Here is a 17,909-nt window from a genome sequence, read left to right on the forward strand (position 1 = left end):
GTGCCGATTTGCTGTTGTGTTCACATGCTCAACAGTAAGACTGTGATTGGCTGTGAAGGTCATCAGTTCACCAAACTCACCGCTGTTTACTGAATATAACCACAGCTACAAGGACACTGGAGCATTTTAAAGCCGTGATTAATCAACGGATCGCTCATATGTCAACTTAAAGACAAACCAGCTGATCAATGTGACGTGACTTTGAAACACTCCAGTGTCGCTGTATATGTGTTTACACTCAATAAACAGCAGCCAGTTTGGTGAAGTGATGACCTTCACGGCCAATCACAGTCATTTCTGTTGAGCACAAGAACACAATGGCAGATCAGTACTGTTTAAGAACGTCCTCAGTATCGCTCAAATGTTAGCGGGAAATGGATGCTTTTAAAACTTAAAGTATCGATTGGTACCTAATGTAAACATTCATCCTGGCATGTTTTTTAACCTCCAAATTTCTGTAAAAAATATCAGAAATATCGTGTTCAGATGTGCTTTTATCCAATCTACAAGTGATGGAAAAATCCCTGACCTAAATAGTCTTGTCCAAGAATACTCAAACTGTGTGGTCAATGAGATGGTAAGGTAGTAAGAAGCATGCCTGGTCATTTTTTTTTCTTGTTCTATTGTAAAGTAAACATGTATTTTCTAGGGGTCTAGTGACTTTGCTGAAGTTCAAATGAATTGTATATTTCTACGCTTCTAGATTATATAGATGCATCAATATATTCTGTATAAGCAATGTTTTGTTTTTGCATACCATTTTCCTGTCAACGTTGCACGTAAAAATTCCAAAAAATCTGTGACAGTCCACTGAATTCCGCAAATCCCTTCATATTTTCCGCATTGTTGAAATCAAAGTGCCATGGCTCTGTTTTGTTGTCATTTATGGAAGAGGGCAGATTGGATCAATATTTTCTCTGTCAGACTCAATGCCAAGCCATAATGCTGGTCATTACACTGTTTGTATCTCTGTGTGTTTTTGTGTCTGACAGAAAGCACATATGTTTGCGTGCATGTCTGTGTGTTTATAGACTTACCTAGGTTTGGTTCTTGAGATCCAAGGCTGGACGGAGAACTGTTTGACTGTTAAGAATCTGTAAAAGCTCTTAGGCTGAATTTTTTTTGAAATCCCAGGCCAGCTCTGATCTAATTTCTTCTCTGTGCTTTTTTTCCCCTCCAAATGAGTTATCATTTTCTCTCCGCTGCTTTTCCTCATCAAGTTTGTCAGTCTTTTTGATACAAAAATTAAAACCTAGGGTAATATTCATTTTGATGGTCCAGTTGAGAATTAGTAGACTGTCTGCTTAATATCTGTTGATACTGCTCCTTCAACAAACATTTTAACTACCTATAAGAAACTTAGCAAGTACATGTCAGCTTACACTAACCGTAACCTAACAGTCTACTTATCTAATGAGAATTAGTTGGCATGTAGATGCAATGTAACTTAAATTTGACAAACTCACCATCAAAATAAAGTGTGACCAAATCCAGAGTTCATCCCAAACTGAGATACATGAGTTTTACGCCATGACGTTTCTAAAGGCATAACATGTATTGTTTTTTCTCTCTTTCTTCCAGAGCTCAGTGCAGGACTGGGGAGAGGAGGTCGAGGAAGGAGCCATATACAACGTGACATTGAAGAGGGTCCAAATTCAGCAGGCCGCTAACAAAGGAGCAAGATGGCTGGGGGTGAGAGCAGAGCCTTTCATCTCATATGACTTCCTCTCTTATTTAAAGAAGCACTTCGCCTGCCCATGCTGGGTTGGCCAGACAGTGTAGGGCACATTACGGGTGACCTTATAAAAGCCGTTTTATGGTTTGCGGATGTATTTTAGTCGTGGGGTTCTTATGGTGTTCTGGTCATTAGTTTTCATGGACTCTAGGGCTAGAACATTGCTTAAAAACATGTGAAAGTTTATATAATGGTGTTTGTTAGGTAAAAGGAAGAGCATGTTTAGACTATGAAAATGGATATTCTGTCTGGTGTTGTTTTTGTATTATTGAGAAACAATTGTAGCTTTTTAATAGTTTGCAGTGGTTTTATATTTGTTTTTTCAGCTGTAAAGGTTCTGTATGTAAGTTTTTGAGTCTTCTAAAGCATAAAAATACCATAATATGTTTGCAGATATTTAAGAAACATGCCAAGTGAACATTCTTGTTTATCTGAAAAACAATGCAAGTCAGATATTCTGCTTTAAAATTGTATTTTCCATGCCAGAACGCTGTCTTGTTTATGGTTTTTAAATCTGCCCAATGCCAGCTTATGCAATTATAATTCAGCACCCCAGATTGCCTTGTTGGAAAACCACATATACCATTTATTCTGTCAGGAAGACTCTCAAAGCATGTGTCCGTGACCGAAATGCTACCTCTGGTGGACAATAGCAGACTCCAAAATGAATTATTTCTCAGTTCTAAAGTTCAATTTCTAACAGTTTTTATTTTTAAGATCTGAGGTAAACTATCTGCTGCTGCTATCAGTGATATGGCAATAAATGTCATGTAAAATGTCATTCAAACTATTAGCGTTGTTAGCATTTAACATGAGGTGTACCTGAGGTGATCAGTTTATCCTTTTGTTCACCTGTGAGAAATTGAGGCCGTTTTTTAATATATCAATTCAATGTGCTGGTTAGAACAAAAACTCCTTTTAATATGGAATATTTTTCTTCTATCACGTGCCATTGCTTTTATATAGAACAATGTTTAAATCAGCCTTGAGGCTCGATAGTCTCACTGTTGATGTCGTCAATCTGGCAACCTGCGCTTGTGTTTGTTTTGATCCCGGAATGCAATACCTAGTTTAACCACTTGGATGTCAAACTTACATACTGCACTTTTAATAATATTCTTTTAATATTATAATATAAATAATAAATAAATAAATAATATTTTTTATTTATTTCTTTTTTTTTTGTAGGAATTCATTTATATTTGTCATGGAAAAATCACTGTGATTTATTTGTCTAAAAATATGGAAGCAGAGGTTCTATGCATTACAGTTTTCCGTTTGAATTTTTATTTGATTTGAAGTTTAATTTTATTTATTGTAATGGAATACATTAAAATTTATTTGTCTGAAAATGTGGGAACCCCAGATCTATGCATTACTGTTATAGATTAAAATTTAATTAAAATTTTAATCGCTGTATATGTGTTCACACTCAATAAACAGCAGCCAGTTTGGTGAACTGATGACCTTCACGGCCAATCACAGTCATTTCTGTTGAGCACATGAACACAATGGCAGATCAATACTGTTTAAGAACGTCCTCAGTATCGCTCAAATGTTAGCGGGAAATTTACGTTTTTTTTAACTTCAGTATCGATTGGTACCTAATGTAAACATTCATCCTGGCATGTTTTTTTAACCTCCAAATTTCTGCAAAAAATATCAGAAACATCTTGTTCAGATTTAATAAAAAATTTTTTGTTGTTGTTTTTGTTTTTTAACAGAAAAGGCATGGTGATTTTTTTTATTTTTATTTTTTTTAGAAGAGGTCTAACTTATGTGGGTGAGAGAGTTTGGAATCAATAAAAAATGAGATTAATTACATTAGTCAACATGTGAAGTAGATCAAAATTTTTCAAGCACAAATTCAATAGCTTTAGGAAAACTTTGATAAAAGGTTTTGATCCATTTTAAATGCTGACAACTGTATATTGTTCTGAACCCCATTGGCTGTTAATTATGTATACAAAAACAGTTATTCGGTCTTGCTTCCCTGTTTGCTTTTTTGTGCTTCCTGTTGCAAACATTTTGCTCTATGCATTTCAAGGTTTATGCAACGTTATTACATGAAGCCATGCTGTTATGGCTCCTTTCTGAATTACAGGAGTGAATGTGTGGTATAATCTGCTGCTTTAACCTTGAATAACATTTTCCATATTGTCAACACCCTTCTAAATCAACATCAGAAAACAAAGCTTTCGTGAGCTGCTGTGATTTCCATAGAGCTTCGTTTTGCTGTATCACAGCTGTTTTTACACAGTTAATCTTAGTTTTATAAATGTGACATTCATGATAATGTGAATTTATAAGCGAGTAATTGTGCTGTAAAAATTAAAAGTCAGATTGACGTTGTAATTAAAGAAAGCACGTGTTTTGTGTATTCAACATCAGTTCGAGTGGAGTTTTAGAGAGGCGCTTAATGTTTGACCTAGTTTTGGCAACTGCAACTCAATCGCTTTATTCCTTAGTCTGAAAGATTTAGTATTTTAGTCTGTCCACTGAAACCCTACTTCTAAATCACCTTTTTTATTTGTACATGAACTGAACAACCGTTATATTTATTTCAACTAATGAAGCATTTGTTAAAAAAAAAAAAAAGTCTGCCGTCTTTCCAGCGTGTCTGGAGAAGGGAGGAGGAGGTTTGCTTTGATTAAAAGCAGATTGTAGAGTTTCCTGTTGTAGCGTGCTTGCAGTACCAAGGTCTCGTTCCTTTACTTGCCCTGTTTATTTTTGCATCTCTCTGTGCACAATACTCCGATGTCTGCTTAAGAAGAATTAAGTATTTTCCTCTCCCTCTCCTTTGCACTTTCAGGCGGAAGGTGACCGTTTGCCCCCAGGTCACACGGTCAGTCAGTTGGAGACGTGTAAAATCAGAAGCATTCGAGCAGGGACACTTGAACGCCTGGTAGAAACGCTCCTCACAGCGTTCGGTGACAATGACCTAACCTACACCAGCATCTTCCTCTCCACGTACAGGGCCTTTGCCTCAACACAGAGCGTCCTGGAGCTGCTGCTGGACAGGTGTGTACACTTATGAGCATGTTTATGTGACGAAACACATTGTAGATGTCAAGAGAAAGCATAGTGTTGAATGGTCGTGCACTCAAAAAATGAATGAAATGCTCTTTGATCAAATTACTTATTTAAAATGAGATGAAAGAACACAAATGTTGAGGTTTTTTAGGGACAGCTTAATTGTTTTATGTTCAATCCACTTAAATGTGTAAAAACTAATAAGCTTTAATTCCTTCATGTTGTCCCAAGACGATTTGAGTGGCACCCATGATTTTTTTTTTATAACTTTTATTTTTGTTTAGTTTATTTTTTTTACAATAGAGAACACTAATTTAAAAGAAAAATATCTGTTTTCATCATCAACGTAAATGTCAGTTTTTCCATTATCTGAATTTCTTCAATTATCTCAAACCACTGCTTCTGTTTCAACGTTGAGTCTTTAAGCCAGTTCACCCAGGATTTGTTATTGTGTGTTTGCATGGGAAGAGTTTTCACATCTTGTGCTGATGCAGCTGAAGAAATGGATGTATTCATCTTGGTTAGATATTAATGTAAACACGATGTGTGAATGTAAACAGTTGATAAAAAACATCAGATCTACAGGACTTAATGTTAGGGAATTTTAAAAGTTTCATTTCCAGGCCTAGTAATGATTTAAAGGTCATGGAAATTTCTATTGTCAGTATATATTTTTTCTGTATGTTGGTGTCTGCTGCAAATTACTTAAAAAAAAATCCTTATCTAGTCATAACAAGTGACTAAAAAAGTGAAATAGTGATTTATTTACAAGTGTAAAGGAATTCATTCATATGAAAATGTGGGAAATGGAATCTATGCACTATACCTTGTAATTTAGACTTATTTTATTTGCTGATGTTTTATATTTTGTAATGGAAAAATCATTGTGGTTTTATTATTTTATTTGTCTAAAATGTGGGAACCTTATGTCTATTCATTAGTTTCTGGTCAATATAATGCATTTGGATTGAGTAGTTTTTTGTTTTATTATATTCTATATCTTTTTTTATTTTTTATTTCCCAATAATAAAAAAAATCTATTCTTTAATTCCTTGATATTTTAAAAGCCTGAATCTATGCATTACAACTTGCAATTTAAATGCTTTTATCTTCATACCTGGTATTTTATGTCATGTATTGTTTGTTTTGGGGGTTTTCCTCATAAAAATATCAATTATGTCGGCACAATAGCCTAGAGGTTAGCGCGTCGACATATGGTGCAGTAGCACGTCAGGGTGTCACGAGTTCGAATCCCAGCTCGAGGACATTTCCCTACCCTACCCCCCTCCCTCTCTCCAACTTCGCTTCCTGTCCTAAATACTGTCCTATCTAATAAAGGCAAAATGGCCAAAAATAAATCTTAAAAAAAATAAATAAATAATTAAAAAAAAAATATATATATATATATATATATATATATATATATATATATATATATATATATATATATATATATATATATATATATATATATATATATATATATATATATATATATATATATATATATATATATATATATATATGATATATATTTTTTTATATATATATCAATTATGATTGTTTTGGCCATTACAAAAATATTTACTAAACTAAAACGGTATATTACATTTAATTTTTTTGTATGGTTAATATTACCTTCACCTAACCTTTAATATTCATATAGTTCATTACACAGTTTGGAGTACATTATTTTTATATATTTGTTTAGCATATTTCTGTCATTCATTCATTTTTCTTTTCGGCTTGGTCCCTTTATTAATCCGGGGTCGCCACAGCAGAATGAACCGCCAACTTATCAAGCACATGTTTTACGCAGCAGATGCCCTTCCAGCTGCAACCCATCTCTGAAAAACATATTTCTGTCATTTACACTGTAAAAAAAGTTGACCTTAAATTCTTTTACAGTAAAATACTGTATGTAAATTCACAACAAATTACTGTGAGGTAGTTAACAGTAATTTCCTTTTTATTTTTTTTTTATTTTCCTCATTCATTTTCTTTTCGGCTTAGTCTTTTCAGACCTTCTTGTTGTGAGGCGAGAGCGCTACCCTCTGCGCCACCGTGCTGCCTATGGTGATTTTGTTACATTAAATTACAGGGAAATTACAGCCATATAGTGTCACAGTAGATAGTAACGTCCATTACCGTGATTTCACAATATTATCTTAGAGAATTAACTATATTTTACTGTGAAGCAGGCTTTCCTCAGCTAGTTATTCTGACACATTACACAGACTTTGAAATCATTTAGGGTGTTTAACATTGTTTGGTTTTATGAATCAATTACTTTTATTCCAGTTTATTATGTTTTGGCTAAGTACAAAGGTAAGTTCATTAAAATATTTCATATTTCCATGTTAACCACTAAGGTGCAGTGCACCCAAAAATTTTAATTTACCATGACTTTCATGTTGTTTCAGTACAGGATGATTTTTCTTTCAAGTTATTTTTGAAGATGTAACCAAATCGTTTTTGGGGCTGCAATCACATTTTGTTATTTCTAAATATCAGTAAAGTGCCAACACTAGCATTAAAGTTCATTTGTATTATTATCCATGTTGAACGAAATAAAAAGAGTTTGAATTCCCGTAACTAACATGGAAAAGATATAACCCTTTTTACAGTTATTTGCTTTAATCATGCTAATTTGATTAATTTCACAATAAAATTCTGAATACAACACATTACTGTGAATTTTTACAGTTAAATTCTGTAAAGCGATACCAATGTAATTTACTGTGAAAATAACGTGTTGTGAAAATCTGGATTTTGTTTTACAGTGTACGCTTCAGTCTAACAAGCTATTTTTCGAATTTTGTTTCATAATTTCCTATATTTTGTTTATTACATGTACTTTTTTATTCTTATAGTGGTATGCTGATTGTTTTCTACATTTTAAATGTCAAAACAAGAATACAATTTTTTTTTAAAGTAGATTAGGTAATAAAATTGTGATAGAAATTCTGCAATTGTTTTACAGCTTTTTTTGCGGTGACTGCCTTTTATTTTTACCACCTGCTTTCTCTCTACTTTCGCAGGTATGGCAGTTTTGAGGATTGTGAAGGGGAGCGTAGCCAGTGTCAGACCGGAGAAAGCAGAAAAGCTGTCAGAAAGTAAGTTCAGCCTCAGCCATGGTTATTTGTGCTGCTTTATCTGCACTGACTTCCGAGCAGCTCTTGTGTTTGTTGTTTCATTTCCATGGAGGATTAAAAATAGAGGTCAAGCTCTGATTTACTATGTGTGAGTGTGGAAGCAATTAGAAATAAAAAGGCACTGATGAACGACGTGGTGTTTGATTGCTGCATGAATCACAGTTGAGTTGAGTTGTTGGTTTTCTCTGATTTATGCAAATATCTGTGTTATTTTTTCAGAGCTTTGGCCTCTATTCTGAGAGCCTGGCTGGATCAGTGTCCAGAGGACTTCCAGGAACCTCCGTCATATCCGAGCTTGCATCGTGTGCTGGGTTTCCTGCAGAAGGCCATGCCAGGCTCAGAGCCAATGCGCCGCGCTCAGAGTCTGCTAGAACAATTGCGTGTCCAGGCCAGTCTAGAGAACGAGACCGAAGGCAAGTCATATCCGCTTACTGTTAACTATTTTAGCCATCCTGTCTAACTTCTTACCTCTTTGTCGATGAAGTTTAGACGGGATACAGCTGTGGATACTCTCATCAATATAGCACTGTACAACAATAATGAGTATTTTTACATTGCTGAGAGGGGCAGGTTTAGGATTGGGATTTGGGTAGGCATTAATAAAATACAATTTAATGGCTAATTTATTAAATAATATGAATAATACTCTGTATAATTACTGTTTTTACATTAGTTGGATGGTTGGGTTTATGGTTGGGGTTGTAACGGGTCATGGTTGAAACAACCCACGATTCATAACGCACGTGACCTGCAGATTAATGACTTTTTTAACTTGTAAATCAATCCTAAATTTGTAAATATTGCAGAGAGATCGCCTCCCACATCATTCAAATCGCATGTGTGAAAGCATTTTGACTTTGCTGTAAAATATAATGATGACAAAAATTGTGGTGCCACCTAAAGGCCTTCTTCAGTTATTAATTAAAGGTGTTATCTGTCTTGTTTAGCTTGCATTAATGCGTTCAGTGTATAGGTGCACAATCAAACATTAAAAGATCTGGATCTCAATTCAAACACCCATGCAACATAAATTATACTGTAAATGATGTTAAGATTTGCAAATGTTTAATAATACTTCGAAGCGTTGCATTCAGATCTCCATTTCATTGAGAGAGATTCAGTTTTTACATTTTTCAGTTAGTTACAACGTTACAAACAGTCAATAACACTGAAGTACTGGGATAACAGTTTATAGTTCAGATTTAAACACTGATGTTCATGGTAAAGACTAAAATCATCGTTTAAAAATATGTCACTGAATAGTTCTTCAAAAGTTATACATCTACTAATGAAACATGACGTTTTATGAGTAAATTATTGAATCAATAATTGAAAATGAGAATAAAAAAATAAATGTGATGTAAAAGATTATGATGTTAGAATTATACATCTGGCATTATCAGCAACAGTAGCAAAATCATTTTTCACAGTATTGAATATTTTACTTTTTTTATTCTGCTTATTTCTTTATGTTTATTGAAAATATACATAACATTATGTAGAATTTGAGAATACAAAGAGTATCAGGACATTTTTTTTAACAATTAGAAAAATAATAATAGCAATAATAATTAAAAGAATACAAATACAACCCAAAACCCCCACCTAGCCCATCCGTACATGGAATAATTGTCACAAATTTTGTCAAAACATTTCTCACTTTGATGTTACACAAAGGTAGTTGCAATGGTGGATGGTAATAATAAATAAAAACTATAATGTCAAGAAATGATGCATAAATAAATTACATTAAAAAATATGATAAAACATTGAATTAAAACAATAACATAAAATTAAAGTAACAACAAAAAAGGTTAGCAAAGCTAACAATTATATGAAATAATCAATTATTAACATTTAACAGAGGTAACGTGTCAAGAAAAGGGCCCCAAATATAGTCTTAGATTATCTTAGATTTCCATTTTCAAGTATACATTTTTAGCTGCAGTGCTTGCTAGCAAAATAAAATCTCTTTTGTGGTAGGTCGATTGAAGTGAACTGATATCACCTAATATCCAACTTTTAAGATCTGGATCAGTTTGATTATTTGAAATTCAGTAGATGTTGTAATGACAAACTTCCAGAATGTCTCCAAAACTGGACAGTTCCAGAGCATATAAAGAAGTGTCCCAGTAGATATTTTACACATTTGAGACATGGCGAGGTCTTGGAACTATGTTTTAGTCTATAGGGGGTGTAATATGTTCTATGCAAATTATTAAATAAAATTTGTCTGTGTTTAGTGTATACCAATACAGTTTGTGATGCTTCTAATAGAGTACACCAATCACTATCAGTGTAAGAACACTCCAAGTCTGATTCCCATTTTTGCTTTAATATGAATCTTTAGTACGCAGGGAGATTGTTATTTAGAACTTATTTTTAATTTTTATTAAAATTGGAGGTTGTAAGTTATGTTTGTTAAAACCAAATGACATTGTCTCCTCGCCTTTTTTGCTGCTCTGAAATATGGTCCGATCCGTGACTCGAAAACTGCTGTGTGATCCAAACCGTGAAATTTGTGATTAGTTACACCACTAGTGGGTAGACATTTATAAAATCTATCCATTCATTCATTCTCTTTAACTTCCGGCCACAGCTGTATCCTTTCTAGCATCAACCCTCTTTGTCCATTCACGTTTGTCTTCCTGTGCATACAAAAACACCTGCTGTCCATTTGTTCCAGGAGGCTTTCAGTACATCAACCCCTTCTGCCTTGGGGAGGATGAGGAAGTGGAGATCGACTTGCAGGAGGACTTCTTCTCCTTCGAGGTTGACCTCGTAGCAGAGCAGCTGACGTATATGGATGCGGTGAGAGAGAAAAAATGTATTAAATCTGTTGTTTAGGCTGTTTATCCACTAACTATTTGAGTCATGGTGATTTTAATTGTTCCAAATATATTAACTAGTTAGTTCACATCAAAATGAAAGCTTTTTTGTAAACATTTACTCGCGCTCAAATCATTCTAAAATCATTACAACTTTTGTTCATATTGTGAACACAAAATGAAGACATTCTCAATTAAATCTGAGAGATTTCTGTCCCTCCATTGAAAGCCAACGTATCCTTTGACATTTCAATACAGATTGAGAAATATGAATCTAAATGAATCAAACAGCATAACCCAAGTCATCTAAAGAGATGTAAATGAACACTTTTTAACAACATAAACATTCTGAAGTGTCATCAAGATGTACAAACATCCATCTAGTTTTGGAATGATACAAGAGTAAGTAAACAATAATAGACTTTCTATTTTGAACTTGAACTTACCTTTTAATAATAGTCCTCAGATGTCATCTGCTACAGCTATATTTAACTTTGCTCCATGTTAAATGCATACCATTCCCATTGGAAACCTTTTTAAAGAGTAGTTCACCCAAAAATATTACATTTATTTACTATTTACTCACCCACAAGTGGTTCCAAACTTTTATTAGTTTTTTTTCTGTTGAACACAAAGATAAAATTTGTGAAAAACTGGTAACAGTACAAAATACTTTAGTCAATTGGCTACCAGTTTCCAACATTTTTCAAATTATCTTCATTTTTGTTTTTGTTGTTAACCGTAAACTCTGTGTACCCGGTACCGCGTCCGTGACATCATTTACTTCCGCATTCTTTAAATTTTAAAGGTCCGTACTGGCCCAATACCCCCATAAGTGGTTCTATTCCAACTGATGAGAGAACAGAATAACCTTTGCATAGATTATGATAGAGACATTTTTCTTTTTTCCTATGATTACTGACATGTTCAGGAACCAACAAAGTTATTTACAGCAACCAAACCACACAGAACCTAAAAGGTACACTTTCAAATTTGAGTTTACAAAAAAAGCACTTATTTTTTGAAGGGGTTTATTATAACTCAAACAACATATACGATTATTTTAATCACTTTCAACAGTGTTTTCTAAAAATTCAAAGGGTTTTCTTTAAAATGATACCAAACGTTTGCATTTACACATCTGCATGTGGATTTGAGAAGCTTTTGAATTTGGGTGGGCAAAATCCAGGTGAAAAACCCAAAATAGCAATTGATTTTGAGAGTTTATTATGACTGAACTATCCCTTTTCAGTGAACTATCTGTTTTATGGATTAATTTACTCAAAAATGATAATGCTGTTATTAATTACTAACCCTCATATCAATTAAATCCACTGAGACCTTTATTCATCTTCAGAACACAAATTAAGATACACAGCATACAGCAATGGATCAGAGATGTTCAAAGTCCAAACATTGTCAATATGTTCCATTTCAATGGATCAGCTGTAATCATACGAAGCTTCAAGAACACTTTAATGTCTTCTGTGTCAAATTAGGGTGAGTGTTTACTACTAGCAATATGGTGCTTCCATGTTGCACTGCTGACTCTAATGCTAATACATCATACTGCTTGTAGTAAATGTGCACCATGACTTGACTTGGTTGAGAAGGATATCTACCAAGCATCATTTTTAGTTCTTCTTTTTTACCACACAAAAGTGTTCATGGAGCTTTGTATGATTACATTTGAACCACTGATATCACAGGAAATGTTTAAGCAATGCTTTTGCTTTGCTTTCTGGACTTTGAATGTCTCTGGATCGTTGTTTTTATGGATCGACAAAGAGGCCTCAGATTTCTCCTATGATATCCTAATTTTTGTTCTGAATATGAATGAACGTCTCATAGGATTGGAACAACTTGAAGGCGAGTAGTTAATAACAGAGTTAAACTTTTTGGGTGAACTAAACCTTTAAATAAATATGAGGTAACATTAATGTGAATGGCATACAGATACTTATTAGTAACCTTCAATCTGATTATGCAACAAGACCTTTATTTTTGTAAGTTTGTTGCCTCAAGCACTGAAATGCTTCCTTCCTTTCACAGCTGTTATTTAAAAAGGTGGTTCCTCATCACTGTTTGGGCTCGATCTGGTCTCAGCGTGACAAAAAAGATGGCAAGCAGAGTGCACCAACCATCCGTGCCACCATCACCCAGTTTAATGCGGTAACGGCATGTGTGGTCAGCACTATCCTCCGTCAGCGGCAGATACGCCCACATTTGCGTGCTCGCATCATCCAGCGCTGGATCGACATCGCACAGGTGCATAAACCAACACACTTTAAAGGCCAAGCAGTCAAATTTGACTTTTTGCTCACATTTGTTTTACAAATCTAACAAGCTTACACATAACAGAATAAAATCAATCTACATTGCATGATTTTCTTGCAAAACATCAGACTTTTGTTTTTAAAGCCTATTTTATGTTTAAAATTTGTGTAAAGTGACACCCAATCCATGTCTTTGTGTGACATAGCTATTTTAGATTACATATAGATTATCCAAAGCCAAAAGATAAACCCAGATAAGCCACAGATAAATTGTAATGTTGATCTGGAATTTTTACCAGCACCTAAATCCATGTCATTGTGTAACATAACTGTTTTAGATTAGATCTAGATAAGCCAAAGCAGACATAATAATGTTATTGAAACGCCAATAGGTGTTCTGATAATGCTTTATCAGGCCCATTTGCACGTGAACATTTGTAAACGTGGATTAACGTGTTTTCAGGAGTGTCGCATTCGGAAGAACTTCTCGTCTCTGAGAGCCATCGTGTCTGCTCTGCAGTCCAACCCCCTCTACAGACTAAAGAGGACATGGGCATCTGTTTCTAAGTGAGTTTTGTCAGTAAACAAGCCTAGCGGTCATTCCTTTATTTTTAAACCTTATGTAGTACAATTTCTTTTTAATAATATAAGTTATGTTTCCTAGATGTGTAATGGTTGCAGGTTTAGTGGATGAATGCATGTGCACTATTTGGTATCAGTACATTTTAGAAGAATTTCTACTTTTATTTGGTCATATTCAAGCTTTCTGTGACAAGTCTGTTCCACACTTTAAACTGTGTAAATATTTTGAATTGATAGTTTCATGAGGATCAATTCAGCATGCCAGATTGATTTCTGAAAGATCATGCGACACTGAATAATGGAGTAAAAATGCTTGAAACTTCAGCTTTGCGCTCTCAGGAATAAATGACATTTTAAAAGAGAAGTGTGATTGTAATTTGTAATATTATTCCACAGCATTGTAGTGCATTGTGCTGTTTTTGGTATTAATTAAATCATGCATTCACATACTTATTTATTGTTTTTGTTTCACTTGGCTGTATCAGAGACAGCATGCAGATGTTTGAAGAGCTTTCTGACATTTTCTCCGATCAAAATAATTACCTTACAAGCCGGGAGCTGCTAATGAGGGTGAGCTCACACCCACGTCTCTCTCATTCTCAGTTGTGGTTTTGTTGTGTTTTCTTTGCACAAAGACATCCTTTCCTCAGACAGCTTTCACTAACAATTAGGCTATTGTTAAATTAGATTGACATCATTGTAACAAAAAAAAAAAGATGACACTTAGATCTAGCTAAGTCTTCATTTATCTCAGTTTAACTAATTTCACTGTCAAATTTTAACGTGATGCAAATTTTCCCCAAAAATGAGCATGGAAATGTGGAAAAATGTATGATTTCCCGTCATTTTTTTAACAACAAAATACATTTATCTTTACAGGAGGGCACTTCAAAATTTGCCAGTCTGGACAGCTGTGCCAAAGACCACCAAAAAAGGTCACAAAAGAGACTTCAGTTACAAAAAGATATGGTGAGTTATTTTTTTTATTTTTTTTTTATGTATATGTGTGAAGTATACTTTAGTTTTTCGTCGTCAATGTGCACACCACCTGTTTTCAACTACTAGTTTCAGCACAAGGTGTCAGCATCAAACAAGGCAGTTGTTTCATAGTCTTCATATTACAGATGACAAAAGACAACTGTGGCTACATTTACATGGACATCAGTAATCAAATTATTTGTTTTAATCTGAATAAGACAATAATATGATTAAGGTGTTTACATGAGTTGCTTTTCGAATGTTTCTTTCATGGTGCTGTTTTACATGTTATAACACATAATTTGATTAACGATGTTGCGTGACCATGCTATTCACGTTTCCTCTGGAGTTTCATTTATTTTCTGGTGTTTTATTTTTAATTTGTAGACTTTAACTGCAGTTTCACACTTTCACTTTCATTCGGGAACATTTCATACATGCTATCATCAAAAGATTGTCGAGGTCGGGGCTCCCTCCCTTTTGCAAGGCGAGAGGGGAGTTTGAGCTCAGGTAGAACTCGAGAACTCTCTTGCTGTATTAGCTAATGAACAGAGAGTCTTTAAGAGATAACTACTTACTAGGAGCATGTCTATGGTGCTGATTTGGATTAGTCAGTTAGCTTAAGTTGCATGTTTTTGGACTGTGGGAGGAAACCGGTGAACCCGGGGGAAACCCACGTGAGCACGGGGAGAACGTGTTAACTCCACACAGAAACATCGGCTGGCTTGGTAAGCGCTAGAACCAATGAAGTTCTTGCTGTGAGGCAACAGTGCTAACCACTGGGCCACCGTGCCACCCATCTAGGAAAGGAGGAGGAGTAGGGGTGGAAGTTGGGGGGATTTTTCTAAACGAAGATGGCTGTTATATGGAACTTAGGGAAAGGGTAACTTCGCAAAGTGTTAAATATTGTGGCTGAAGAAGTGCTGTGTTTACATAATATACCACTTTTTTATCTCCAGGGTGCCATGCAGGGAACGATCCCATACCTGGGTACATTTCTCACAGATCTGACCATGCTTGACACAGCCCTGCCTGACCAAGTGGAGGTGATTCAGCTGCACATCCACCAGACACTTCCATGAAAATCTCATAAAGCTTTATCTGTGTTTATACTATTGACCTAGCATTCCCAGACCACTGAGGTATTCGTTACTATGGTTTATTTGGCCTTATTATGGACTGTTTCACAAGAACTGCTATCAAAACTTTTCATGTGTAAATTCATGAGGAGAATCTGGGCTAAAAGTCTCTTTCTGTGCCTCACAGGGAGGACTGATTAATTTTGAGAAGCGGCGCAGGGTAAGTACAACATTCCCTGTTATTTGGTCTTTATAATAGTCAAAACATCCTTCCTTCATGGCTGTGGACTGCATTGAGATCTTTTCGGAACGTTGAAGGAGTTTTGTCTCTTTACAGGAGTTTGAAGTGATCGCTCAGATTAAGCTCCTACAGTCTGCATGCAACAGTTACTGTCTGACCCCTGACCCTGCATTTTTGCGCTGGTTTAAAAGTCAGCCGCAGTACTCGGAGGAGGAGAGGTACACACGTTGTTTCACTTAATACCTCACTGGGGCGGAATTTTGCGTCTTAAAGCTAATGTATGTTTGTCATGTTTTGCAGCTACGTGCTGTCATGTGAAGTCGAAGGACTGGGAGACAACAGCCCGACTTCACCAAAACCCAGAAAAAGCATGGTGAAGAGACTGAGCCTGTGAGTTGACTAAAATATTGTCTGAATAAAACAAAAGTCATATTATGTGTTTACACTCTCAGCTTGCTTTAGTGTACAATGTTACTAAAGTTCTGCACAGTTCACTCTAAAGGGAGTTTATGTCTAAATCACTCAGCCCTGTTTCTAAACTTCTAAATTGTTTCTTGTTTTCAGAAATAGTATGTAAAAGTTAAGGGAGTTTTTCCTTAAAACAAGCTAAATAATCTGCCAATGGTGGGGCAAATTATTCTTATATCAAAGCGAAAACAAGATTTATATTGCTTACCCCATTTAACACATCTGTCATAGTCTTGAGTTTTCTTCCCAGACAATATAATTATACAATTCAATACATTTTCAAGAGATAAAACTGTCTTTTTGCTTCTACATCAATAAAAGATTAATAGGTGCCATTTTCAGCATGTTATCACAGTAAATGACAAGTGAGGACAAATCTTAACATAATAGGAGCTGTTCTGGCCTTTTGGCTGAGGCCGCGGATATACAGTTGCAGGCTTGGTTTTCAAATGGGCTTCACTTTATCTGCTATCATTTGATTGTCTTGTTTATTAATCAGGTCATTTACAGACAAACATACATGAAGATTAAAATAAAAATATCAGTTGAAATTTGTTACAAAACCATAATCTATCGTCAAACAATACATTTAGGTTTGAGAAAAATGTGTGTCTCACCCACTTCCGTTCCGGCTTACTGCCGTTTCATTTTTCACCCCTTTATGATATTCACAATCAAATTACAGAACAAAAATGAAAACAAAAGGCTTTCAAATGATGGCTAAAACAGGACCCGTTTGAATGTATAGTTCAACCAAAACTGAAATTTCTGTTATAATTTACTGCTCCTTTACTTGTTTTAAACCTGTTTGACTTTCTTCATTCTGTTAAAATAAAGAAGACATATTGAAGAAGCTGAATAAACTGTAACCATTGACTTCCGTAGCATTCGTTTTTCCCAAGATGGAAGTTGGTTACAAGTTTTTTTTTAGCTTTCTTCAAAATATATTTTGTGTTCAACAAAAAAGAAACCTATAAAGGTTTGAGACCACTTGAGGGAGAGAAAATAGTGAGTAAAGTTTTATTTTTGGTTGAACTATCCCTTTAAGACCCCATGATTTCAAAATGACAATTTTGAGAATCGCTATTCCATGTCTGTTGGCTTTTAGGTTAGTTTTATTTTTATTTAATACACCCCAAAATATTAATGTTAGCAGATTTATGACCCTCCAACGGGGATCACTGAGATTTACTAAAAAAATTTAAGAAATCATTTAATTATTCACATGTGTCAGTAAAGACATTTAAAAATGGTTGAAAATAAAACAATATTTTAAAGCAATTCAGCTTGTAAAAATGTATAACAGTTACCGCAAAAATATTAAGCAACACTGTTTTCAAATTTAATAGCAATAAGAAATAAAAGCAAATGAACATACTAGCATGATTTCTGAAAGATTGTAAGACATTGAAGACCAGAGTGATGGCTGGCTTTGACAAATAAATTATGGGATAAAGGGATAAATGATGTTTAAAAATGTTTCCTTACATTAAATAAAATAGATTCATATGTTTTATATTAGTATGTCTAATAA

The 17,909-nt window shown here is 34.6% G+C and overlaps 1 protein-coding gene across 2 annotated transcripts in view; it reads left to right on the top strand.

The window, feature by feature from the left end:
- The window catches only part of rgl1 (ral guanine nucleotide dissociation stimulator-like 1), a 47,973-nt gene that overhangs the window by 25,448 nt on the left and 4,616 nt on the right, over positions 1 to 17,909 (top strand). For both annotated transcript variants that reach the window (XM_056463800.1, XM_056463801.1), the window contains exons 2-14: positions 1,582 to 1,692; positions 4,548 to 4,756; positions 7,810 to 7,884; positions 8,143 to 8,336; positions 10,610 to 10,734; positions 12,804 to 13,019; positions 13,491 to 13,594; positions 14,095 to 14,179; positions 14,489 to 14,578; positions 15,547 to 15,633; positions 15,854 to 15,886; positions 16,004 to 16,125; positions 16,208 to 16,297. In XM_056463800.1, the coding sequence (XP_056319775.1) occupies positions 1,582 to 1,692; positions 4,548 to 4,756; positions 7,810 to 7,884; positions 8,143 to 8,336; positions 10,610 to 10,734; positions 12,804 to 13,019; positions 13,491 to 13,594; positions 14,095 to 14,179; positions 14,489 to 14,578; positions 15,547 to 15,633; positions 15,854 to 15,886; positions 16,004 to 16,125; positions 16,208 to 16,297 (1,541 nt within the window). The remainder of the gene's footprint in view (positions 1 to 1,581; positions 1,693 to 4,547; positions 4,757 to 7,809; positions 7,885 to 8,142; positions 8,337 to 10,609; positions 10,735 to 12,803; positions 13,020 to 13,490; positions 13,595 to 14,094; positions 14,180 to 14,488; positions 14,579 to 15,546; positions 15,634 to 15,853; positions 15,887 to 16,003; positions 16,126 to 16,207; positions 16,298 to 17,909) is intronic.

The sequence above is a fragment of the Danio aesculapii genome, chromosome 8, assembly GCF_903798145.1.
Source record: "Danio aesculapii chromosome 8, fDanAes4.1, whole genome shotgun sequence".
Classification (NCBI taxonomy): Eukaryota; Metazoa; Chordata; class Actinopteri; order Cypriniformes; family Danionidae; genus Danio; species Danio aesculapii.